This window comes from Ctenopharyngodon idella, chromosome 4 (assembly GCF_019924925.1).
Source record: "Ctenopharyngodon idella isolate HZGC_01 chromosome 4, HZGC01, whole genome shotgun sequence".
Classification (NCBI taxonomy): domain Eukaryota; kingdom Metazoa; phylum Chordata; class Actinopteri; order Cypriniformes; family Xenocyprididae; genus Ctenopharyngodon; species Ctenopharyngodon idella.
The window spans coordinates 13,500,915-13,528,740 of NC_067223.1; the positions used below are offsets into that span (position 1 = coordinate 13,500,915).

The 27,826-nt window shown below is 37.8% G+C and overlaps 1 protein-coding gene across 1 annotated transcript in view; it reads left to right on the forward strand.

The window, feature by feature from the left end:
• Nucleotides 1–364: 364 nt before the first annotated feature.
• The window catches only part of srgap1b (SLIT-ROBO Rho GTPase activating protein 1b), a 51,647-nt gene continuing 24,185 nt past the window's right edge, over nt 365–27,826 (forward strand). The window contains exons 1-5 of the mRNA XM_051891144.1: nt 365–1,030; nt 16,548–16,743; nt 21,163–21,325; nt 25,398–25,460; nt 27,207–27,386. Coding sequence (XP_051747104.1) covers nt 964–1,030; nt 16,548–16,743; nt 21,163–21,325; nt 25,398–25,460; nt 27,207–27,386 — 669 coding nt within the window. The 5' untranslated portion in view covers nt 365–963. The remainder of the gene's footprint in view (nt 1,031–16,547; nt 16,744–21,162; nt 21,326–25,397; nt 25,461–27,206; nt 27,387–27,826) is intronic.

Below are 27,826 nucleotides of genomic sequence, written 5' to 3' on the forward strand. Positions count from 1 at the left end.
ACCTTCTTTGAGTGGTATCTACTGACGAAACTAGACCAATTGCGTTTTTTTTAAACAACAACAATAACAAAGTTTTATCAGACTTTAATAGTTCCACAGAAATTATTTTTTACTGTAATTTCACTTTAGAATAGAATGATAGAATCATATTTCCTGTTTTCATCAACAAATGCCACCTTATCAACCCTATTGGTAAGTAGCCTATTAAATATTATCCAGTGGTTCTGTTGAGGTACTCCAGCTCCAGCATTTTGGATTTCTCCGTCATCTGACACACCCAGTTCAGGTCTTGTAGCATCTACTAATAAGCCGATAATACAAATCAGGTGTGTTAAATAAGCGAACCATCCAAAATGTTCTCAAGGTCCAGTGTACTCAAGGTCTTGGACTGAAAACAACTGGATTAGAGGTTTCCTAAAAATAGAGTGACTGTCAATTTTATATGTATCGCACACATACTCGCACTCACGCCCCAACCCGCCCACCAATTGACAGTAGAGTAGAGAGCGCGCGCATGAGAAACACGCACACCTACAAATTTTTTGCATACACAATCAGATACTCTCACACCTTAGAGTGAGTTTAGATGAGTTACAGTCTCTGTCTCCTACAGACGCGCGTGTCTTTCTTGTTAATCGCGTGCGCACTCAACCTGTGCGTAATATTGATGCGGCCACTTGCATCTCCAATCGTTCTTGCGCGTCTGGCGATGCGGCTGTAACGACGCGCCCCTGTGGTTCACGTGCCACTTTTCAGGGGTCTTTTGTCTGTGCAGGTTTAATAATCATTGATGTGCATGGTTGAATGTCATCGCTTTGCTTTACGGACTATAGTTTCCTGCTGCTGGATCACGCACTGAACCTGTGGTTAGATATGACGCATCGGGCAGAGTAGGGACGCGTCTCGGAGAAGCAGAAAGGTTTCAGACAGAAGGGACCAGCGGATCTGGACTACACAGGCGTCATGTCTAACACGACGAAGAGCAAAAAGGAAAAGGAAATCATTACGGAGTATGAGAGCCAAGTGAAAGGTAAGAACACTGTCGCACCTGATGGGTACCTGGAGACGGTCTCTCATCTGATGCATCTAATACGAACCTTGTGCATGCGTTACATTTACAACGTATTGGCCGTGTAATATTTCATAATGCCTTTCAATTGCATTATTGCTTCCCATTTAAATTTAATTGCATTTCAAAGCATATTACACCACTTAATTTTGCTGGAAAATCCATGTTAAGCTGGTAGTTGTGTTTTAAAACTGGTTTCTAGCATTCTTTCACTGGTTAAAACTGGTAAACCGTCTTTGACCAGATGGTGTTTAGAACATGGTTAGTTGTCAACCAGATAATGGACAGCTTGGATCACCCTAACTAGAAACCAGCTGTCAGCTGCCTTTACCAACTAAAAGGGGTTGGGACGGTTTTTGAAACATGGCAGTTGGTCAACCAGATTATTACCAGCTAGACACCAAAGGTGGTTAAGATGATTTTTGACATATGGCAGTTGGTTAACTAGATTATAACTAGCTAGACACCAAAGGTGGTTAAGATGATTTTTGAAACATGGCAGTTGGTCAACTAGATCATAACTAGCTAGACACCAAAGGTGGTTAAGATGATTTTTGACACATGGCAGTTGGTTAACTAGATTATAACTAGCTAGACACCAAAGGTGGTTAAGATGATTTTTGACACATGGTAGCTGGTCAACCAGATTATAACCAGCTAGACACCAAAGGTGGTTAAGATGATTTTTGAAACATGGCAGTTGGTCAACTAGATCATAACTAGCTAGACACCAAAGGTGGTTAAGATGATTTTTGACACATGGCAGTTGGTTAACTAGATTATAACTAGCTAGACACCAAAGGTGGTTAAGATGATTTTTGAAACATGGCAGTTGGTCAACTAGATCATAACTAGCTAGACACCAAAGGTGGTTAAGATGATTTTCGACACATGGCAGTTGGTTAACTAGATTATAACTAGCTAGACACCAAAGGTGGTTAAGATGATTTTTGACACATGGTAGCTGGTCAACCAGATTATAACCAGCTAGACACCAAAGGTGGTTAAGATGATTTTTGAAACATGGCAGTTGGTCAACTAGATCATAACTAGCTAGACCCCAAAGGTGGTTAAGATGATTTTTGACACATGGTAGCTGGTCAACCAGATTATAACCAGCTAGACGCCAAAGGTGGTTAAGATGATTTTTGACACATGGTAGCTGGTCAACCAGATTATAACCAGCTAGACGCCAAAGGTGGTTAAGATGATTTTTGACACATGGTAGCTGGTCAACCAGATTATAACCAGCTAGACACCAAAGGTGGTTAAGATGATTTTTGACACATGGTAGCTGGTCAACCAGATTATAACCAGCTAGACACCAAAGGTGGTTAAGATGATTTTTGAAACATGGCAGTTGGTCAACCAGATTATAACTAGCTAGACACCAAAGGTGGTTAAGATGATTTTTGAAACATGGCAGTTGGTCAACCAGATCATAACTAGCTAGACACCAAAGGTGGTTAAGATGATTTTTGAAACATGGCAGTTGGTCAACCAGATCATAACTAGCTAGACACCAAAGGTGGTTAAGATGATTTTTGACACATGGCAGTTGGTCAACCAGATCATAACTAGCTAGACACCAAAGGTGGTTAAGATGATTTTTGAAACATGGCAGTTGGTCAACCAGATTATAACTAGCTAGACACCAAAGGTGGTTAAGATGATTTTTGAAACATGGCAGTTGGTCAACCAGATCATAACTAGCTAGACACCAAAGGTGGTTAAGATGATTTTTGACACATGGCAGTTGGTCAACCAGATTATTACCAGCTAGACACCAGCCTAAGATGGTGGTAACTGCTGGCTGACCAGCTAATAAGAAGCCAGCAACCAGCTGTTCATAGAAGCTCAAGATGGTCCAGATGGTATATGAAATATGGTTACTGGTCAACCAGTTATAAAACCATCTCAAGATGATCAACATGGTTTTTGAACTGTGTTAGATGGTTGTCTACCAGCTAAAAACCATCTACCAGTTGGACATACCAGCTCTAGGTGGCTATTTCACCAGCTGATAACCACCTTGGACTATCTAGAAACCAGCTACCATGTTCCAAAACAAGCCTACGGTGGATTTCCAGCAGGGAGTGAGAAGCGTAAGTGAGGGAGTTACAAAATATACAGGCTTCTTTTCATTCAAGATATGCATTATCAACATAATAGTATATACAATGCACCCTGCATCATTTGTTTGCCCTTACAGCAGGGCGGCCGTTTGTGCACGCGCACTCGTTTAACAGTGTGTAATCGATGAAATGGAAAGGGAGGGGGACAGCATCGCGCAGGCTCCATGGCAACCCCTGTCTCCAGCGCTCCAACTGGTGAAGGTGTACGGCTCGTTTAGACCATAAAATGGGAAAATGTTTTAGAAAAAAGCTGGAAAAGGACATTTGAAGCGCCATATTTAAATGTAAGGGGCAGAGTTGCTGTCTCAGCTACTACTGGCCAATGGTGGTGAGAGTGAGGGTGGTCTCTAGGCAACTCAAGGCATGCTGATAGATTGGTGTAGTATCAGGGACGCTGCGTTAGCGCTCGCATGGCCAAGATGGATGAACATATGGACGTCTCTCGGTTGTCAAATGCGTGCCTAGGTACACTCCTTCTTCAACAGGCTCTTGCTGCATTGTACATGTTTCCATGGATACTCAACCACCAGTCTGTGTGTGAATGTCCAATGGGGAAGCGATGGGTATCTGGCTCTCTGTGTGTGTGTGTGTGTGTGTGTGTGTGTGTGTGTGTGTGTGTGTGTGTGTGTGTGTGTGTCAGGGAGCAAGATCAGGGAATCCTCCTGCCGCAGCAGTGCTGTTTAGTATGGACCGCACGTACAGCAGTGTGTGTGGCATACAGTAGTGTGGCTAAGGATGGATTGAGACAGATGAGTGATTTATGGTCATAAGGGACAGCACTGCTATTCTCAGATATAACAGACACACACTTATTTGCCATTCAGACATGCTTAATTTTCTTTTAATGTTTAAAAAGTGTCATGTTTAAATGCATATATTAAGAAAAATGGTTCTAAACAGTTCCAAATTGGGGTTCTTCGGCTCTTGGCGCTAAATAGAACCCTTTTCTATAAGGTTCCATAAAGAACCATGCTTTGAAAGTGCAATATGGGATCTTAATGGTGTTATAAATAACCTTTTTATTAATAGTTTATTTTTTATTAATATTAGTATATTAGTATCTTTACAGTTACAGTGTGTCTCTTCTATTTATGTAAAAACAGTTTAAAAAGCTTTGAAGTTTTTTTTGTGACTGGGTATGTTTATGTACAAAGTAATAATTAGAAAAAAAATCTAACAATATTGATCATATATTCAATATCTCAGTTACTTAGTGAAGAAGAGAAGATAAGTATTATAAGCTGCTCATACTTACATGTTCTGTTAAACTAAAAAGAGAAAAAGTAATGACTGGTAGGAAACCAGTAACAACTTGAAAGTTAAAATTTATAGACATTTTAAGAAACAAATAATTTACCTGTTGACAGTCTGTTTAATTGGGTGGCTGCTGAGCTCCAGAAAATCAGTAATGAGGTGGCTTTGACAGTTACAGATTAAAAAAAAAAACAAAAAGGCGGGAAAAAAGAAAAGATTTTTTGTGTTAGAGTTTAGGGTTCTTTTTTCCCGCCTTTTTGTTTTTCAAATCTGTAACTGTCAAAGCCACCTCATTACTGATTTTCTGGAGCTCAGCAGCCATCGATAAAAAGGGTTCTTCAAGACGATATGGTTCTAAATAGAACTGTTACTACATGTAAAGATCTTTTAAAGAACCTTTTTTTTATTTTCTTTTTAAAGAGTGTACACTCTAGAATGCTGGGCTGTTTGGGTCAAATATGGACAAACCCAACCATTGGGTTTAAAAATTTAATTTAAAAATTTAAATTTTGTCCATATTTGACCCAAACATAAGTTGAAACAACCCAATATTTGTTACTATGTGTAAAAACACTGTAAAAATTTGATTATTGGAGTATATTTTACAAGATTATAGTACTATTTCAGGCTTTCTACATCAGAATTTCTCTTCTAATTTAATGTTACTTACTGTTTCTTTGGAATTAATTGTGAAATTTACGACTTAGTGAAATTTGTTTCTACACATTTTTTTCAGTGTATGATTGCTTTGAAATTTCATCTCGTTCAAAAAAATAGTTTCTGTAAAAAAAATGTCCTGCTGGAGTTTGTCAGCGTCCGCACAGGAAATGGTTTTCTCTGAGGGAGGAAGTTAGAAGGAAAGCAAGGCACATGACCTTGACTGTACCTGCAAATACACACACACACACACACACACACACACACAAATTGAACTACACATTTATGGTGATTCAAAGCGAGTCAGTTTAATGTGGAAAACACTGGTGTGTGTGTGTGTGTGTGTGTGTGTGTGTGTGTGTGTGTGTGTGTGTGTGTGTGTGTGTGTGTGTGTGTGTGTGTGCGCGCGCATTACACAAAATATTTTTGCTTCATCAGCAAGAAACAGCACTCGAGCGAGTGGCTTTTCTGTCCTGTTGGGAGCTTGTGTTGTACAAAAGCTTTGCACATGCATGCGACTAGAAACGCTACTGTAAACCCCACCCTCATTTCATCTAGTGATAGCGATAGTGTATGAGCATGTGCACAGTGTGTTATCATTCAAGGCTTAGTCTTTTCCAAAGAAAATGCACAAAGATGGAGAAAATGAATTGATGTCTTACAGTGTGACATTGCCATAATGCTGCGTTTTAGTCTGTTGTTCTCATGAGATTTGATGTCGGGCTGCACTTCTGGCTGCCATCCAGTCCAAAGCCACAAACACACACACACACACACACACACACACACACACACACACACACACACACACACACACACACACACACACACACACACACACACACACACACACATCATTGTCCGAGGCCGCAGACTGACTCGCTGGTGTACTTCCTCTGCCTAGAGTGACTGTATGAATCAGATTTATAGCGGCTCAGGGGATCCACACCGCTACAAGACATTTCATCTGTTCGTTTAGAGTCCCACAGAAGGAGAGTCCAAACATCTCACAATAAATGTTCAGAGTGAATGCAAAGTGACATAAAATGGGTACAGATTAAAGAAGCATTTTTAGTGGGTTTGTCATGGATTATAGCAACTTCAGATTTTCCAGAATTCATCATCCATTCACAGGAACAGTATCGACTGATTTTTTTGGGGGGGTTTTGGGTGCCCACATCCTCTTTTGTGTGTCGCTACGTCACATTTTGAATTATGAAATTTGGGGGTTTTTTTACAGTATGAAATAATGAGAAATGTCCTGCTCCTTTAACCCTTGTATTATGTTTGAATTCTGGGTAAGATTTTTGTTGCTGGTCAAATTTACCCTAATTGGATTCAATACAACTCATGAAGAACACTATGAAAACAAAAAATCAGGTAAAATCAGTAAACCTTTAATATTAATACTTCTCACACATTACAACAAAAATAAACATGAGAACATATTATTTTAAAAAAATATATATTTAACAGCTATTTTTAACCATTTGTTGTGAATAAAAATATAAATATTATAAAAAGTATTGTAACTTTTTTTTTTTTTATTTAAAATGTTGAATTTCTAATTTTTTAAAAATGTTTTAATTTTCCTGAAGCTCAAACAGTAGAGCATGATGCTAGCAACGCCAAAATTTAATTACTCTCAGAAGGTAGTTGAAAACTGGCATAATAAATAAATAGTTTTTTATTATTATTATTTTGGGTCTGCGCAACTGCTGTTAAACATGAAATTGCAGGTCAAATTGACCCGCACATAATATGTGGGTTAAGAGATAAATATTGTTCTTGGCATTTGATTATGTGAACTGGCTCTGTTTAGACTCTATAGTGAAACATTCAGTGAAAGAGTACACAGATGAGATGGACCTGGAACTGAGCTGTGTTGTACACACACAATGCTGGGTCATTTCGTGTCAAACGCAATGCAGCGCTTCTGTGTTTACGTCCGAACGGCAACTCATAGGCCGGCTCCTGCGTCAGCATCACACACTTGCACGGCCTCGGCCAATACTAAGCCTGCATTCGGACGTAAACACGGAAGCTCTGCAATGCGTTCGCTGCGCCAACTGCGTAACAGACTGACAGGGAAGAGTTGTTATTTTTGTTTTTTTTATTGCGCACATAAAGTATTCTCGTCGCTTCATAACATTAAGGTTGAACCACTGCAGTCACGTCGACTGTTTTAACAATGTCTTTAGTACCTTTCTGGACCTTGAAAGTGTTATATTGCTGTCTATATTTCTATTGGTTATATTGTTGTCTATGTGTAGCCCCTCCAGTTTGCACCTGCCCGCTCCAAGCAGGACATGAACCCCGGCCCGTCCGTATGGGAGTCGGACGCTCTAACAAGGAGTCTAAAGGCTGCAACCCCTAGCATCAGTCGCTAGAGCATCTCTTGAGATCAGGGGAGTGAGGTTTACACGCACAGCTCCTACTAGCCTACATCTGTTACACTCACCCCCCTAAACCTCACTCCCATCCGGGTCACGGCACCAACGTAGCCCCTCCAGTTCGCACCTGCCCGGGCCCGTCCGCATGAGAGTCGGACGCTCTAACAAAGAGGAAAAAGACAAACATAAATAGTGATGAAAGCCAAAATATTAAATGTCACCAATGTTATATTTACAGAGTAATTCACTATTTTGTAGACGGGGATCAAAGTGACAATTTTCACCTGAGATTTGGAGCCAAATTAGAGGGGTGTAAAAATGACTTTAGAAAGATGGCAGCATCATTATTTTACTTTTACAGAGATTGGTAGCTCTATTAGTAAAATCTGTTGACTTTAGAAATCTTTCTTGCATTATATGCCAACAGGGACAGTTCAAAAATGCCAAAAAGCACTTAATTTTAAAGGCCCAATATGGTTAATTTCTAAAGATATACAGATTTCAATGTGGCTCCATGAGTAAATTGTTAAATTATCTCATTTTCAAGGGTTAAAAGCCCTGTTTACACCTGGTATTATGATGCATTTGGTCGATGGGATCACAAGTGGACGATGCTATATACAGGTGTGTCTACAGCTTGTCCACTTTCGACCACTTCCAGAGGTTGTCGAAAATGCATTTGACCGGATTGCTTTCATAGAGCAAACACTCATGTGGTCGAATGTGCTCGAACAGCCACAAAAGACCACCTACTCTCCACCTACTGACCTACATTATGGGAAGCGCGCTAGCCAGACGGGATTTAAACTTTGTCGGCTGAAGACCCAAGTTTGGTTTGAAGACGAAAAACGTACCAAGCACAATGTTCTCTCACCATTCCTGATTTCTAACACACACAGCATTTGGCTGGTCTTGAGGCGGTCAGAGCAGAAACTAAAGCTGATTCTCTCTGTATGTTTTTCTGTCGTCTCCTTGCGTAAGCTTATTTCATCCATTAGATTGAAAGATCTGAAAAAGCTCATACATTTACCGGCCCATAGACCCTCCCCTCGAAGAAGTCAGGACAGAAGTGGTTGAAAGTGGACAAAAGAGACGGATTAAAACACCAGGTGTAAACGGGAATGTGTCTCCCTCGTCTACTTGTGATCCGATCGACCAAAAAGCATCATAATACCATGTGTAAACAGGGCCAAAAATCAAATGTGGGTCACTTTGCATACACTTTGCAAATAAAAAGGCTCCAAATCAGAGAAAACCAATTGTGATATCAGTTCAACAAAAAACTTTTCTTAGTTTCAGTGTTGGCCTTGTATGCAAAAAGCAGTACATTCTAATTAGTAGCTTGTCCAAATACGCAATATTCATAAAACAGTAGGCAAAAACCATTTATATAATGAAATAAATGTGCATGTGGTATTGTAACACAAGTAAGATGATGGCAAATGCTGAGAGGTGGACAGGGACCAGATGTCCACTTTGTGTGTGTACTTGTAGAAGTGTGTTATTGTGTTGTGTGTGTAATATCGTCAGCCCTGCTCATGTTTCAAAATAATGATTGGAAACAGCATATGGCCTCACTTCCTCTGTTCAAGAATAGACAGCGAACAAATAGCTAATTTGGTCAAAACCGAATTCTTTGTATCAGACTCGAGACCAGACAGATTTCTCAGCCACCCTCTGCATGTATTTATAACAGCAGCCCTGTAAGTCTCATTAATCAAGTATAGATATCGATCCAGTAATCTATTTAAGACCACAGCGTAGAGGACCACATATACTGCAGTACTTACACTAAGGATAAAGCCTGTCTTTGCCTTTACTCTTGGGTTTAAAGCTAAAAGCTTAGTTAGCCAGGCTTGTTTTTCAGATTATCTAAAGACTTATTTCCGTTTAAAACAACAGAGATGTGTTAATGGAGCTTAGTCAGGGTAGACATTGTATTTAAAATCATGCAAAATAAAATATTTTTTTTGAAAGACATTTTTTTTGTTTTGCTTTTCTATCCCTCATAACCTAATTTTCATTTGTGTCAAATTAAATATTGCGTGACTAAGGTCAATTATAGTAGGTCTGGTCTGGTGTTGAGTCATTGTCTGTCTGTTCAGTCCTTACACGTAGCTGTTCGTATCTCCTGTCCTTGGATCTGTAAGCGCTTGATTACATTTGTTGCGTCTTGTGTACTGGATGAAGACTCACCTAATGTTGACTTCTCCTTGACACTTTTTATAAAAAAAAAATAAAAAAAACATTCACTCCATCTGTGTGTAAATCTGTATGCGGATACAGTATATGTACAGGTTCGGCTATAGTTGCGAAGGCCAAATGTCCTCACTTATTTAGTGAAATATTATGACAACTGACTAGTGAGGACACATTTTCCTGATTCTCACTAGTTAAAAAAGGTTTAAAAATCGATCGTGTGTGTGTGTGTGTATATATATGTATATATATATGTATATATATATATATATATATATATATATATATATATATATATATATATATATATATATATGATTAGTTGCAATTAATCACATCCAAAATAGTGTTTGTGTTTAAATAATATGTGTGTGTACTTTGTATATTTATTTTGTATATTTAAATGCACACACATGTATATATTTATTATATAATTATAATTATATAATTATATATTTATTTATTAATGCTAGGCAAACGATTAATCGCGATTAATCACACTTACATAAAACTTTGTGTAAATAATGTGTATATATATTATTATATTTATATATTGTTTATGTATGTGTGTATATATATATATATATATATATATATATATATATATATATATATAAAATGTGTGTGTGTGTGTGTGTGTGTATATATATACATACATACAAACTTTTGTGTTACATGTGATTAAACGTGATTAATCGATTTGACATATATGTATATATAAATAATATATATATATATATATATATATGTCAAATCGGTTAAAATATATATATATATATATATATATATATATATAATATACGTTCATGAGTAAGCAAGCCAGCTATGTCTCAAAAAACTGATTATCGGTTTTAATTGCAAGGTGTGATTTACATTCCTGCAGAAAAATTTAAATACTTTGACATATAATGATTCTCAAGACATGTGAGCAAAGATTTGGCAATTATTATATGAGTTTTTTAGACTGAGAGGACAGGGAGCGTAAAGTAAATACTAAAGGAAAAAGCTTAAGAAGTAAATTTGCTTTAGATGAATAGGGGAGAGAGAGAGAGAGAGAGAGAGAGAGAGAGAGAGAGAGAGAGAGAGAGAGAGAGAGGAGAAGATACAGATTAGAAGTCTAAGCAGAAATGGAAAATAAATGGGAAGTGGCAGAATACTGTTTCACATAGTGACGTATGTTTTTTAGGGAATAAAAATGTGAGTTCCCTTTCTTCCTCATAAATAGGATATTTTTATTTTTCTGGAGGGCATACATATGTATTTTGGTGCCATTGTGGTTTGAGTTCCCATTTTTGTAAATCATGTGAATATATGTGTGTGTGTGTGTGTGTGTGTGTGTGTGTGTGTGTAGTGCTGCTGTACAGCATGCCTGCACACTCCTCACGCTCTCAGGTTGCTGAGCAGAAGCCTTGTTGCCATGGAGACAGTCTGGGTCGGGCGGATGCCGCAGGGTATCAGACATGCTCACCGCGGTCACAAGTTCAAAGGTCAAATATGAGATAGACAGCGACTTGTGAAGACAAAAATGGGAAAAATTATAAATGGCAATAATTTTTTTTTATAGTAGTGAGTGGAACAAAGTGTGCACATTACACCAGTTTATTTTTAAATGTGAACCAGCAAGTTTGTTATAGTTTAGTTTTTCATCTTGCTAAGTGTCCATAGTTACATGCTCGCAAACACATCAGGATGGGAATTTTATATTTTTTCGCTCCATCCACATGGACTAACATGTTTCTGATGCTTTTATGTTGTTTTAATTAACATTGTCTGCCTGTTTTGTGCTTCAAAGGCTTTCGGAAATGAGTCACTGTCTATTTATTTGTAGTTTTGGTGCCATTTCAATTCACTTCCAGTTCTGCAGTTGTTTTCAAGCTGGTTTTTGCCAGTCAGCTGTTCATAACTGGTTAGAAACCTGCATGGACACTCTGAATGCACATTGTCCAGATGACAGATGAGTGTGTTTCCAGCATCAACATGAGTGGAGGCAGGGGACGGCCCATGTGAGGATGCGCTCTGTTGTAGTCGGATGTTTTCTCCCATGAGATTTTCTTGAACAGCATTGTCGACAACATCTGGACTAGTAAAAGACTGCATGCAGTTGTCTATTTTAAGATTAGGCTCTCTGCTCACATGGCAGGTTAACAGGTTATACACATGCATACACATATATAATACACATATATTACTTTTTAATTAGTCTTCCCATTAACGCCATCATTTTGTTCATTCAGACTGATTCACGAACGCGGAATACGCAAGAAAACAAGAGGTGGGATTGATCGCGTGAAGCAGTCATAGCCAACCATAACCGATCACATCCAATTATAGTGCGATGGAGGCATTTACCCCCCAATTAGCCCCAACGAAACCCACCGCACGCTTTAGGGGGTCTGTTAAAACTCAGTGGGCTCAGGGGAGGCAAGAAAGACGCTGCCTCCTGCTGTAACTTTACCCACTGGTGTCGCTGTTGGACAGTGTTGCTTTAGAAAAACGAGTGATTTTTAATGTCACATTTTGTAATATTTACGTTGTTTTATTTTTGTAATATGGATTATTTTCTCATCCTATTTTTTTTTTGAGGATGCACTGCCTCCCTTGCCTCCTCAGAGGAAACGCCTCTGATATAGCCTAAATATGTATCATTTTTTTAAAATAAGAATATACATTACTGTCGAATCCAAGTTGGCACTGCATCATCTTTTATTTTTCAGTCTCTCTGTAAAGCCTGTGTTGAACTGTCTTGTTTAAAACAAATCCACAGTAAAATGAAGCGAGCAAACTGACGTGACCTGACTGGAGCTTCGTTAAAAATAAAGTTCATCCACACTTTCTTAATATTAGGATCACAAGGATGGCAATGCAAAGACTTGGTTTTCCACATCATCTTGTAATCCTCAAAGGCATCTTTATCATTTTATTGCTGGAGTAATCCTGTGTTTGTGTCTGTCTCTTATTTACTACTACATGACATGTGCAAATCTGTGGCCGGGGCTAAAGAGGCAATGATGAAATAGTAGGTGTTGAGCTTCTTCTGCAGAGGCGGTCTTTTGTCGCACTATGACATAATAATGTGACATAATCCGAAACAAGTCATTTTCTGAGCTTGGTTTCAATAAAAGACGTTTTTGGACAAACAAGGGAGTTTGAGTTCAGTTTTGAGTCCTGAAACTTACAGGATATTTTTATATTACAATGACCTCTTAAATGTCAAAAGATCAAGGAAAATTAGCTTTCTCAATTCAACCTTTAAGGTGTAAAGCGCCTGACAACCCTTTAAGTTTCTATATAGAACCTTTTCTTCTAAGAGTGTAGTTGTCTCTGCATATTAAAAAATGTACACTTTAGCTTTAAAGGGAACCTATTATGCCCCTTTTCACAAGATGTAATATACAGTAAGTCTCTGGTGTCCCCAGAATGTGTCTGTGAAGTTTCAGCTCAAAATACCCCACAGATCATTTATTATAACTTGTCAAATTTGCCCCCATTTGGGTGTGAGTAAAAACACACTGTTTTTGTGTGTGTCCCTTTAAATGCAAATGAGCTGCTGCTCCCGGCCCCCTTTCCAGAAGAGGGCGGAGCTTTAACAACTCGCGCTTTGGTTGCTCAACAACAACAACAAAGCTGGAGAATCTCACGCAGCCAAAATGAGGATTGTCAGTAACGGTGTTCAGCCTTACATTGTTCAAACCGGAGTCGACACTGATGGAGAGACTCAGGAAGAAGTTACAACTTTTAGAATGAAACTGGACGTTTCTGAATGGTTAGTGGATAAATTTATGTAGTTGCTGTGGAGTTGATTCAACTCATCGACCAGCATATGCCGTCATGTTAGCAGTCCGGTGTAAAATGACGGCATTGTAACAACACACTACAACAACTCTTCCTCTTCTCTAAATCAGCCCAACATGGCCTCACCCCCTTTGTTGCGTGTTTCTAAGGGGCAGGGTTTATGTAAATTTTGGGGTTTGTGAGCATTCTTTGCTTGAACTTTTGCCATGGCGTTAGAACTGGTACACCGTTGTCGCTTGCGAAAACAAAATGGCAGCACCGTGGGTGGAAATCTCCAGATTAAGAGGGGAGTGAAATCTGAGCGGCTTGTTTTTTTTAACATGCTTGCAGAGAAAGGCTTACCAAAACAAAGTTACTAGGTTGTTCTGTTTCATGTTTTCTGGGTTGGTAGATGCACCGGGGACACAATTATAGCACTTAAACATGGAAAAAGTTAGATTTTCATGATATGACCCCTTTAAGGAAAAAGACACATACATCACTTGCACCAGGCAGTGCCATTTCATTTACCACATTTTTTTTTAATATATATATATATATATATATATATATTCTGATTCTCTGCTAGATTTCAGGCGTTTCTTATAGAGTATCAAAAAAGTCACCTTGCTCACCATGCCACCATCACTGATGCAGAACACGCAAACACACACACACACACACACACACACACACACACACACACACACACACACACACGTTACATGTCTCCAATTCTCACAGTCCCTCCCACCCTCCTACACACACACTCACACCCACACAGAGCTCACGCCAAGCCTGCTGTCTCATCTGTTATTTCGAGCTGGAGAGGCAGTGTGACATTAAACAGTTGGTCTGTGGAGAGAGAAAGAGAGGGGGAAAAGTGTGAGGGAGAAGAAAAGGAGGGAGCGAGCGAGCTGGTGAAGGGGAACGAGGGAGAGTTATTATTAAAAGCAGTCATTAAAGAAATTTTACTATTATTTACTCATCCTTTTGGTGTTTAAAACCAAGGCAGTTTTCAGGACTGTGGGTAACAAATGTAAGATTTAAAAGGCCATATCGCCCTGAATATTTCGGGAGGGTTGTCCTAGGGGCGCATATTGGTTATGGCCCTGTTTCAAAACCGTATTGCAGTTTTACACACTCATTTCCATGCAATTACAGTTAACAGGCACTGAATCTTTTTAAAGCTTCAAAAAGGGTGTGGGAGGGAAGATACTGATATGTGTACGGGAAGCGGGAGAAAGAAATGACTCGTGGTCTCCCGAAAAACATAATTATCTAATAAAACAAACAGCACACAGAAGTCTGTAAATGGACATCTAAAGCGCTGTGTGAGTGTGTGTGGAAATTGGAAAAAATAACCGATAGACACTGGAACGAGACCGAATCTAACTGGACCAGGACTGAAAAATCAGCGTAGAGTCCGAACTTTTCAATGATTAGATTGATCAGGTTCACAAAGCAAGAATGATTCGTTCACAAATCTGACTCCTGATTCGGTCACATCTTAGGCCCTGTTTACACCTGGTATTAAGTTTTGGTTGATTGGATCACAAGTGGATGATGCTAAATACAGGTGTAAACGGGGTCTAAAACATTTTGAGCTTGTCCACTTTCAACCACTTTCAGATGTAGTTAAAAACGCATTCGACCAGATTGTTTTCGTACTGGAAACTCTCATGTGGATGAATGTGCTCGAACAGCCACAAAAGACCGCCTTCTCTCCGCCTACTGACCTGACGCGTAAACATTACAGGACGCGTGCTAGCCAGACGGGATTTAAACTTTGTCGGCTGGAGACCCAAGTTTGGTTTGAAGATGAAAAATGTACCAAGCACAATGTTCTCCCACCATTCCTGATTTCTAACACACACACACTCACAGCGTTCGGCTTGTTTTGCGGCTGTCAGAGCAGAAATGAAAGCTGCTGCTCTCCGTATGTTTTTCCGTCGTCTCTGTGCACATTCATATGTAAATTGCGTGAGCTTATTTTGTCCATTAGATTGAAAGATCTGAAAAAGCCCATACATTTACCCGCCCATAGACCCTCCCCTCGAAGAAATCAGGACAGAAGTGGTCGAAAGTGGACAAAAGAGACAGATTAAAACACCAGGTGTAAACGGGAATGTGTCTCCCTCGTCTACTCGTGATCCGATCGACCAAATACCAGGTGTAAACAGAGCCTTAGATTATCAGTGAATAAAGGCTTAAATTTCAGACTGTTTCTCACACAAAGCTATCGTATGTCTTCAGAACAGGGTTATTATCATTAACTAAAACTAATGCTTTTGTTAATTGAAGTAAAACTAAAATAAAATATTAAATATTAGATGAAAAACCTAAACTAAATGAAAATTTTAAAATGTTGCCCTGGCAACTAACTGAAATATGTTAAAGATAAAGCACAAAAAGTAACTAAAACTAATAAAATACCTGAAAATAAAAATGAAAGCTAATTCAAAACTATAAATAATACTAATAACACCACTTCAGAAGAATTAGATAAGCATGTGAGTCATATGGACTACTTTTATGATACATTTGCTTCTGTTTTGAGATGAGTCAAAAAGCAAGTCACTATCCACTTCCTTTTTTTTTTTTTTTATGGAAAAAAGAGACTGGTTTGGAAGAACGTGAGGGTGAGTAAATGAATGCAGGTGATTAATTCTGAGTGAACTATTCCTTTAAGGAAAAGGAGGAGTTTGAGGAGAAGTGGAGATGAGAACTAGGATGGAGAATACTGAATACCTTCTCCCATTTAAACACACACACTAATCCCATGGGATACTCCACTCCACTACCTGTTGTCTTGGCAACGGCAGTGAGTGTGATAACCAGTGTGTTGTTAAGGAAGAATCCAGACCGCCTTGTTAGGAGGAAAACCTCTGGTTCAGAGAGCACAACTTCACCCATCAGTGCCCACATTGTGTTCAAGTCACTCCCGAACGTGTCATGTGATGTCAGTTACACAGCAGCTGTCATTAAGCATGAAACACTGTCGTTTTAAATGGCCGTTGTTAATTAGCTAACATCATTTTCTGTGTGTGTGTGTGTGTGTGTGAGCAGAGATACGGTCTCAGTTAGTGGAGCAGCAGAAATGTCTGGAGCAGCAGACGGATATGCGGGTTCAGCTCCTCCAGGACCTGCAGGATTTCTTCAGGAAGAAAGCCGAGATCGAGAGCGAATATTCACGCAACTTGGAGAAGCTCGCCGAACGCTTCATGGCCAAAACCCGCAGCACCAAGGACCACCAACAATACAAGTGAGTGGAGATCGTGTGTGTGCCACGCTGTGAATGCACATGAATGATTGAAGATTCGTTTTCAGTGGCGAATCATTTTGGTTCAGGTGCCTTTCGTTCACCTTCAAATGATTTCTCCCTCCCCGTTTTGTTTGACTGTGGTTTGTGGTGGATTAGGGCGACGTCTGGAATATTTTACCCATGATGCTCCGCGGCTTCATGCTTGAAAAATCAGAGATGGCAGAGGAGAGGCGATTGCTGTGTCTGCTGTAGTTATTGTTCGTGTGTGTGTGTGTGTGTGTGTGTACAGGCATCTGTGTATTTGCTGTCTCATTAATGCAGATAACATTCTGCTGGGAAAATAGAGTGATGAGGGATAAGTGAGAAAGAGAGAGAGAGAGAGAGTTTCACAGTTTCTCTTCTGTTACATTTTTTTTCTTTCCCCTTCTTGCTGGGCACTGTTAGTGTGCTGGTCCTCATGGGGCTGTCCCATCAGATGCCTGCTGAGCTTTGTGATTAGTCACTGGCTGCTGAAGACATTCGCCTCTTTGCTCCAAAATGGCTTCCCATTGTCTTTTCGCAACAGCCATTACTAATATAGAAGATCAAGTGTGTGAAACAAAATGGCGTCTTTTTACCTCACCTCGGCAGGTGGTTAAACCATCTTCACTCTCTAAAATAAATGAGCAAAAATGCAATGTGATTTAAAACATAGTTATACATGCAGTACATACTACAGTTCAAAAGTTTGGGGTCAGTAAGATTTTTTTGATTAATTGAAATTAATACTTTTATTCAGCAAGGACGCATTAATCACAAGCCATTTATAATGTTACAAAAGATTTCAGTTTCAAATAAATGATGTTCTTTTGAACTTTGTTCATCAATGAATTCTGAAAAAAATAAATAAATAAATTGTATCGTGGTTTCCACAAAAATATGAAGCAGCACAACTGTTTTTAAAATTGATAAATGATAATGAACTAGCATGAACTAACCATGGGCAATACATTTGTTACTGTATTTACTAATCTTCGTTAATGTTGGTTAATGAAAATACAGTTGTTCATTGTTTGTTCATGTTAGTTCACAGTGCATTAACTAATGTTAACAAGATTTTAATAATGTATTAGTAAATGTTGAAATTAACATTAACAAAGATTAATAAATGCTGTAGAAGTGCAGTTCATTATTAGTTCATGTTAACTAATGTTAACTAATGAACCTTATTGTAAAGTGCGACTAGAAATGTTTCTTGAGACGCAAATCATCATATAAGAATGATTTCTTAAGGACACTGAAGACAGGAGTAATGATGCTGAAAATTCAGCTTTGATCACAGGAATACATTACATTTTAAAATACAGAAAATAAAAAAAATACATAATATTGTAAAATTATATTATATATTTGTTTGATATATTTGTGCATGTGTACACTAAAAATGATCTTCTGGGTTAAAAACAACCCAAGTTGGGTTGAAAATTGACAATTCCAGAGATTGGGTTGTTTTGACCCAGCGGTTGAGTTAAATGTTTGACCCAACCTGCTGGGTAGTTTTATTTAACTCAACTATTGCTTAAAAATTGCTGCATTGCTTGTTAAAAATGATCCCAAAATATGTTGGAAATTAACATTAATATTTTTAATTCATAATAATTAAACAATAAATATTTATTGAATTGCTTATTAATAAATGTTCACCTTTCGATTTTATTATTGTTGCCTCTAGTAATTATGTGTCTGATTTTTAGTTTTTAACCTATTTTGGGTTCATTTTAAGCAGCCATATAGTAACAATAGTTGGGTTAAATAAAACTACCCAGCAGGTTGGTCAAACATTTAACTCAGTCGCTGGGTCAGAACAACCCAATTGCTGAGTTTGCCCAGTTTCAACCCAACTTGGGTTGTTTTTAACCCAGCATTTTTTAGAGTGAAGTCTTAAATTATATTTCCTTATCTAATGTAAATACATTTAGACATTTCAGTGCGCCTTAAGAGTTCAAATACTTTTAGAGGCCCGTTATGTAATATATTATTCAGTTTGTGATCTCAAGTATCAAATATATAATGGAAAAATGATTAATATAATTTAACAAAATGCTGACATGGAATGAAATTCTGAGCAGTAACTTGTCATCAGTGGTTTGTATGTTGATATATTCACTAATGAGTCATTCATAATGAAGATTTTATGATAAGTGTGTTCAGCTGGAACTATATGGATTTTAAGGGTTTGCTTAACACCCTGATTCTTGGAGAGAATCATCCTACCAAGCGCAAACTAGTCAATTCAGTGAACTGCAGTTGCAATCATCACCAAAGCCTAAACATTACTTGAGAATAAATAAGAAATGGTTCATTAGTGGATTTGGATGACTACTTAAAAAAAGCCACAGAGAAGCACTCACAAAAACAGCGTGTACAGCAGATCCCTGTGCCACCCAGAGAGTCCTACAGCAGAGATAAAGATATTCACTTTTAATATCACCAAGAGCTTGTGATTTAAGAGCTTGACATAATATTTCAAGATGAAGTAGGTCACTTAATGTATGAATCCGGTGTATCATCTGTCAAGTTCCCGAAAATATGCTTATGAGACGTACGTTATGGTCTCTGACAGACAGAATGTTGAAGCCGCCATTTTCTCCCTCTTCTCAGAAAGCGATGACGTAGTCAAAACATCCGGTAGTTTGGGTTTTTGGAAATGCGTTACTCGCTGAACCTCTGCTTCTCATAAATACTACTGTGTATTGTGCGCATATTTTTTGACAGACATCAATGTTGTGATATTCAAATTATTTGGATTTGAAAACAGATGGATCATAAGGTAATAATTATGTATTCAGTGAAGTGATTTATGCGCATAAGTGCGTTATGTCGATGTTTTTAGTTATAATATTACAGCTGACAGCCAGCCTAAGTGTTTGACGGACATGATAACGTGCGTGAGGGTGAACTATGTTTGATTTTTGGGTAATTATAAAACATGCTGAAGACATTCAAAATGCTTTTTGTGTAGTTCATCACACTTATTTTACTGAATGATGTTTATTTTGTGGCTTAAATAAATTACGTTACGTGGCTTGTCAAAAATGTTATATTCAGTGGATGCAAATTCATTGACTTTTGAAAATCAAGTTCATTTTTTTTTTTTTTTTTTTTACCAGGAAAGAAGTGGTTCTGATGTACAAAGTTGTTTTTATTGTCTCTTATAACAAAAATCAGTATCGGCCCGATACCAAGCTCATGTACTTTTACTCGTACTCGTACTACAAGTACGAGTACGAGTACAAGTACATGTACTCCCGATACGTCACGTGACATAACTGACAGAATTTTCCGCGCACAGAGACACCGGCGGCAGCAGCAGAAACAATGTCAGCCTCGGGGGGTGTGGAAATACTTCAAAGTTAATTATGACAACCCACACATTGCGAACTGCATGCAAATCGCGCTGAATGACAGACCAGAAGCGCTCTCTCTCCTTCTTGCGCGCGATCCCAGTTCTCTCAGACAGCGCGCGATCAGTTCTCCTTGCGCCTGAATGGTCAAATGCACAAATAGTTGTCAAAATGTCCATCGTGTGGAGTATCTCATGTAAATACAGTCGGTTATGGCTTAAGTGGACTCACAGGTGGGTGAAAACAGGATATGTGTCAGTATATTATATACATGGATTCGGTCTTAAAGGGAGAGTAGCCTAATTAAATATTTGTCTGTCATTAATGTTAATAAAACAACAAAAGATGTTAAATGAATATATCGTGAAATAAAATATTGCCCACTCGTCCCTTATTCCACCATGAGAAATCTGGTCACTAGGTTGTGTTTACATTGGTTCACAGTGTTATGTTATAAACATTTTTTTCTGTAATATTTGTTTATCACTTTTTGAAAGGCAGGTTAAAAAAAGTTACTCCAGGACAAAAAATTTTTTAATTTTTTTTTTATTATGACTTTAATAATTATGCCTTTTGAAGGTTATTGGACATTGTGAAATTTGTGCTTTAAGTTTGTGACAAGCACATAAAAATGATTACTTTTTTCATTGGAGTAAAGAAGCTGTCCTACATTCATTAGCCTCACTGTGTTGTGCTTGGAAAACTGCCACAATTATAATAATAATAATAATAATAATAATTAATAAATGTATAGGTATCGGTATCGGCGAGTACCAGAAAAAAAGTATCGGTACTCGTACTCGGTCCTTAAAAATGGTATCGGTGCATCTCTAATTTAAACCCATGAAAATGCAGATCCTGTTGTTAATAATTACTTGTACAACTTTTCCCCTAATAAATGTGGCAAAAAAAACCCCAATTCAAATGCAGATGATAAACACTTAATAACAGATCTATAGATTTGAGTTTTATTTTCTTGTATTTTCGTATATTTTTCCATCTACATGTTAAACCCGCACATTTCCATGGCTTGCAGGAAGGACCAGAACCTCCTTTCTCCCGTGAACTGCTGGTATCTGCTGCTGAACCAGGTGAGGAGGGAGAGTAAGGACCACGCCACACTCAGCGACCTTTACCTCAACAACGTCATCACGCGCTTCACGCATGTCAGCGAGGACAACATGCGCCTGCTCAAGAAGGTGAGGTCAAACACAGGTCAGCGTGGAAGGTCGTTCCCGTCAGTGCTGTAATGTGATGGGAAGCACGTATAATTACATCAAAATGAAAGGTGGAAAAAATATGCATTCATTAAGAGTGCTGACGGGAGATGAAAATCTCTTGATAATTAAAGTATTACTTCTTGTTCCTCTTTAGTAATTCTGGTGTTAGCAAATGGAGTTTGCTCCTAGCAGTTTGTTTTAATTCTGTCAGTATAGTTACCACAATCTTAAACTCACAGCTTGTGTGCATGACTGTGGATTTATTTTATGTGGATTCACCATTCATTATTCAGTCTTTGTCTCTGTAGAATCCAACACAGTGGTGGTTTATTTATAGGAAGTGAATTTCTTTTCCTGCACAACACTTTAGTAGACCGGCACTAATGTAGATTTGTAGAATGGTCAATGACGAAAAGGGCTACGTTCACACTGTCAGTTCATATCCGAATATTTGTGCGTGAGTCCGATCTAAAATTGACTTTCCACACAACTGATTCGATTCGTGTTTTCCATGCTGCTCTTTCGTTTTCCGGAATATCTACATTGGTTTCTAAGGCAATGCCGTTGAGTTGGTAGGTATACGCCAAAAACAACAACAACAACCGCAGCATGGAGGGGTTTGAAATAGAGATGTTTTGTCTTATATCAACATGACAATATGTAGCCGCTGTGTCTTCTGAGGCACCGGCAGAACCGTAGGAGGCTGTTATTTGTGACTTTATTCCACGCTGTGGTCTCCGCCGGTTTCAAAACATGTCTCTGTTATACTGTCATTTTCTGCTCGACCGGCACTTTGCAACAACACAACCTTGTTTGTGCTATAGTTTCCTATAACAACGTCCGACGTTTACGTATTATGTGGCGTGAGAGTCGCATAAAAGTTGCGTGAAATCTGATCAGAGTGGTCAGACTGAAACTGATTTACAGAAATGCGATTAGAAAATCACATATGAATTTTAGTTCGAAACGGATTTGTAAAAATCGCATTTCGTGTGGTTTTTTTTGCTAAATCTGATCAGATTTCAATCAGATTTGGACTGACAGTCTGAACAAGGCTTAAAGGATTAGTTCACTTTCAAATAAAATTTTCCTGATAATTTACTCACCCCCATGTCATCCAAGATGTCCATGTCCTTCTTTCTTCAGTCGAAAAGAAATTAAAGGTTTTTGATGAAAACATTCCAGGATTTTTTTCCTAAAAGCTTACGCTGAATGTCCTACGCCTTCCTTATTCAACTTATGGAACGAACGCGGCGCGTTCCCGTTTTTTCCGTAAGTTGAATATGGAAGCCGTAGGACATTTAGCGTAAGCTTTTTGAAGAATACGGAATTGCGTTCTGGTGGAAGCACTTGTGAAGCGATCATTTGTGCCTATAAAGCATATACATTTTGATTTTTTTTTTTTTTTTTTTTTTTTTTTTTAGAAAATGACCGATTGTTTCACTAGATAAGACCCTTATTCCTCGTCTGGTATCGTTTAAAGCCCTTTGAAGCTGCACTGAAACTGTAATTTTGACCTTCAACCGTTTGGAGGCCATTGAAGTCCACTATAAGGAGAATAATCCTGGAATGTTTTCATCAAAAACCTTGATTTCTTTTCAACTGAAGAAAGAAAGGCATAAACATCTTGGATGACATGGGGATGAGTAAATTATCAGGAAATGTTTATTTGAAAGTGGACTAATCCTTTAAGAGTATCCAAGATGCATCAATGAAAATATATATTTTTTTAAAACATATGTGCCAAGTTCTTATAAATGTAGTGTATTCATGTTGGCTTTGTATGGTTTAAAAAAACAACAACCAAAAACTTTATACCATTTTGGGTTTTATTGAACTTCTCTCTTGCTTCTTAAAACTGCTTTACTGCCTTTTTCCCTACACTGAAAGAACAGGAAAACACATATTGTCTAATTTACTCTGTCTACACAACAAAATTGTGTTTCTCGATTAATGTAATTCTCTAAAATTTGATTTAATCTACTAGATTAAATTATTTAGAGCAAATGTGAACCAATCAAGTACTCAAAAATTATTTTTGCTGAAACTGTAGTTCCCAGCATGATTCGCTTGGGACTTAATGAGGAGAGTAAAAATTAAGTTCAAATTAAGTGTTTTTAAGAAAAGATCTGATAGTGTTTAATAGTGTTTAATGTTCAGTTATGTTGGAATTATTAGAACCATTTAAATTACAATGGGTTAACATTGTGGATCATTAGCTTAGGACGTGGACCAGTACAATCTTATAATTAAGTCATGTGACTTAAAAAATATAAGATAAAGGGGCGGTTTCCCGGACAGAGATTAAGCCTAGTCCTAGAATAAAATGGCCCTTTAAACCAGATTAACAGAAATCTGCTTTCTCTGTCATGGTTTTAAATAGTCATAGACTTAGTCTAGTCCAGAGTTTAATAAACTGATTTCCTGGAGGAAGACTAGAGCTACTCCAGGACTAAATTGAGGCTTAAATTAAACCTACCAGGAGGCAGGTTTAACTTAAGATTAACATTATGTTTCAAAGAAGACATGTATTACTTGGATATATATCGATATCGTATAATATGTATATATACACTCATACATATGTATGTATGATTTTTTTTTTTTTTTTTTTTGATGCTGTTCACTTTATTTAAACAATTTATTTGATTTAACACCATTGTTTCTGGTTCAAATGTGATTGCTTCATGTTAAATTGACTTGAAATGGTTACTATTTGAATTCACTTGATGATTTCATTTTGAAATAAATTGTTACTTTATGCATTTTTAGCAAGATGAGAAAATGGAGAGACTTCTTTATGTTTAATGTTCTGTTATGTTGGTATTTAAAAGTTTCTGTTATGTTAGTGTTTTTTTGGAGATTATCGTTGTGGTGAAGTGTTGAGCTTGTGCTTGGGTTGAGGACCTGCTAACAAGATTTGTTATTGTTTTAATAATAAAGTAACCACTATGATAGTGCTTTGGATTAAACCAGTATCATTTCTAGACTGCCAACACCAAACATCACATGTGGAAAAAATAGTTGTTTAGTTTGTTGCTATATGTAAATTACAGGACAAAACAAGAAGCGTTAATAATCATAGGATTATTATATATAGAATTCATTACAAACAGATTTCCAGGCATTTCTTTTTTTCACAGCTGATATATTTTGCTTGCTTTAAAAGAACTGTCTCTGTCTTTTTTGCTGCCATTGTTTTCCTTGGATTTGCTTCTCAGTTCCATGCAATTTTAAGCTTTTCTTGGTTCATTCCATGTTTTATAGGCAACCTCTCTCAAGCTAATTCAGATTAGCACAGTTGGTTTTAAATGAATCTGGTTTATTTTAATTCAGGACTCCATAGTCCAGATTTTAGTAATCTGTGTTTCAGAAAGCCATTTTTTAAACCACGATTAACTATTCTAGATAAGGCCTACTCCTGACTTAATTTAAACCCTGTCCGGGAAACTGCCCCAAAGAAGGCATTAATCCTGTCAGGGATACTTTGATACTACTTTATTGGGTCACTTAAAAATGACTTCATTTCAATATGTTGAAATTACGTAAACAAATTATGTTTGTGTAACTTAATTGGTTCATGTACTTGATTAAATCATGTAAATCCATACACTTTTTTTGTGAATAATAATAAATAATAATAATAAAAATTGTACAAAACTAATTTTGGTTTACTTTATTTCAAGGATTTCACCCTTTTATTTTTTTCTTCATCGGGATAGAACAGTTGTATCATCCTGGTATTTTTGAACAATGAGCATTACACCACATTACAGCTCTTCTAAAACACAAAAAGAAAAACATGACTTGGTCAGTGCATCTGATGGACCCAAAACGTAGAGTTGAAAAGGTACTGCCATGACACGACTGACGTAAAGAAGTAAAGCAACACATAAGTGGACATTTGAGTTGTTTTGATCTATTGTGTTAGTTCAGAATTGACAAAGCGCGAACAGCAATTGCTTGGCTGTATATCTGAGTTTGACCCAGCTCGGCCCTTACTCTCTGTCCATTATAACACACCTTGTCTGTTTTCTTTTTTGGCCCACAGAGCAAAGAGATCATTTTCCAGCTGCAAGAAGACCTGATGAAGATTCTTAACGAACTCTACACGGTGAGCTTGTCTCATTCTCTCTCATCATCTCTCTAATCTCTTTTTGGATTACTTTTTCATCCCATCACTTTTCTGGCGCTTTTCTCTTTCTCATTTTATCATTCCATCAATACGCAACTCGCCTCTTCCATTACTGACACTCTCTGTCTCTCACTCGCCTTCTTCCAGAACTCGACCGCATCGGTTTCTTCTTACATTTACTCAATCTAACATTTTGTCTGCGCAGCTGTTTTGTTTTACCCAATTCTGTAGTTGCTGAAAAGACCAGCATGAACTTATATTTTTCCCAATTTCTGCCTTCGAAGTGATGGTATTACAGGAACGCATACAGTTCGTTAGTATCGTCCCATACCGGTAGACCATTAGAGAGCAAATTTGAAATCACAGGCCATTTTATGCTCTTTTACAAAGTCTTGATTTTGTTTTGGGCTCGACTATAATAATTTAAAGGTAGGGTAGGCAATTTTGGAGAGGCTAGCAATAGCAAGCTAGCTTTGAAAGTATTAGATCCCACCCTCTCTTCAGAGCGTCTCCAAAACCACGCCTCCTAAAAATGTTATTTGTCTGTAATTGTTTTTATGTGGAGTTGTGAATATTTGAACTAAATATGAGCTTGTCTGACAGGCCTGAAGTCTTAAAAGCCAGCAGCTCTTGCATAAATAACCTTGCTAAAACAAAAACATGCAGCACACATTAAGTCTGTCAGCTGAGCTTACCGCTAACATCAGGAATGCATACTAAAAATGAGATGAATTCTCTGAACCAAAGTACTCAAAGTTCAGGAAGTTTCCACCCCACTGCAGCCCTCATGTAAGCAGTTTTGCATCCTTGTTGAGAAGGATTTACATCAGAGTATGAGAGCGGAGCGGGGAGCATGTTGCATGATTTAGCGTGTAGCAAGTAAAGAGTGTTTTTTGACAGTCTTGGCGTTCTCTCCAAAAAACACTTTTGATGCTGGTCCACCACGGCCTAAAATTCAACTGAATGTCTGCAAGAATTCCCCAAATGTTAACACAGTGTTTATTGACTATAAGCAGTCAGAATTAAAGAAAGATGCAATTTGTGAAGTATTATGTGTGAGTATTTTTTCCATTCATTTCACCCATTTAACTTTGTAAAAGTGTTATAATCCATGAACCAAATCAACCAGCTATGAGGTGAATCATAACATTACAAACTTTGATTTGAAGCAAAAAAGTATTTGAAAATATGACAAAAATATAAAAGTGCAAGACTGTGTACTTAACAGCTTTAGTGAGGGAAAGAACTACAATCCCATGAAGCATTGCAAACAGTATAATCAAATTAAAAACGAAGGAGAAATGTAATTTAACACAAATATTTAAGTATTTTAGAGTAATTCAGTGCTTAATGCGAGTGGGCGGAGCTAAAGAGCTCTTTTGGTGCATTTTGCTTGTCGCGACTGTCTGATTGGTGGAATTTTCTGAACAGCATCATGGGTAATGTAGTTTTTCACCACGAATTCTGCTATTAAACGAGATTATTTTAAAAAATAAGTTGAAATAATGTGGGCTAACGGCTTCAACAGAAGCAAATGCCATTGATTAACAACCTTGTCAAGTCTTTAAAGGTTTATAAGTTAAAAATCAGTTTGCCTATGGAGAAAATGAATGGAGTTTTTACTTCCGCAACCTGCACACTATAGTAAGGGTTGCATTCTTCTGAAGGATTTTGGACTTGGGGATTGTGGGTAATGTAGTTCCCTGGCTGCTCTGCCCCCTGCAGGTGATGAAGACGTATCACATGTATCACACCGAGACTCTAAGTGCAGAGAATAAGCTGAAGGAGGCAGAGAGGCAGGGCGAACGACAAGGCCGGGGCGGAGAGGCCGTCTTCAGTCTGCGCACTGAAGATCGCCACCAACGGCGCAACGCTGCTCGCAAGATTCAGAAGATGAAAGAGAAGGTGAGTTCCAAATCTTTTGCTTTTTACGTTTTGTTCAAGGGGTCTTTGTGTGTTATACTTTGTGAGTATACTTTGTGTATTATCCACTATGCAAATTAGATTCCTTGAATTTTAATGTGCCAGATGTGTTTCCAGAAATAGAGTGCAAAGTTCATTTGTCTTGATGAAATACTGTGAACTGGAGTCATTTGGTGGACATTATGAGGGAATAATGTCTGATTTATGCATAACCAAACCTAAAAATGAGCCTATTTTGTTGGTCTTGTTGATTTAGATGATTTGATGCTTCGTTATAATGTTGGTTCTGAAGATTTACTGAGGGTTTTGTTTTTGACTGTTTGGATGCTTGGTTTATTTAACACCATATTAATGTTTGAGCTGAAATACTTTAATCCTTTAATCTATAATTTTAAAACCGTACAGTAGTACAGCTACAGCAT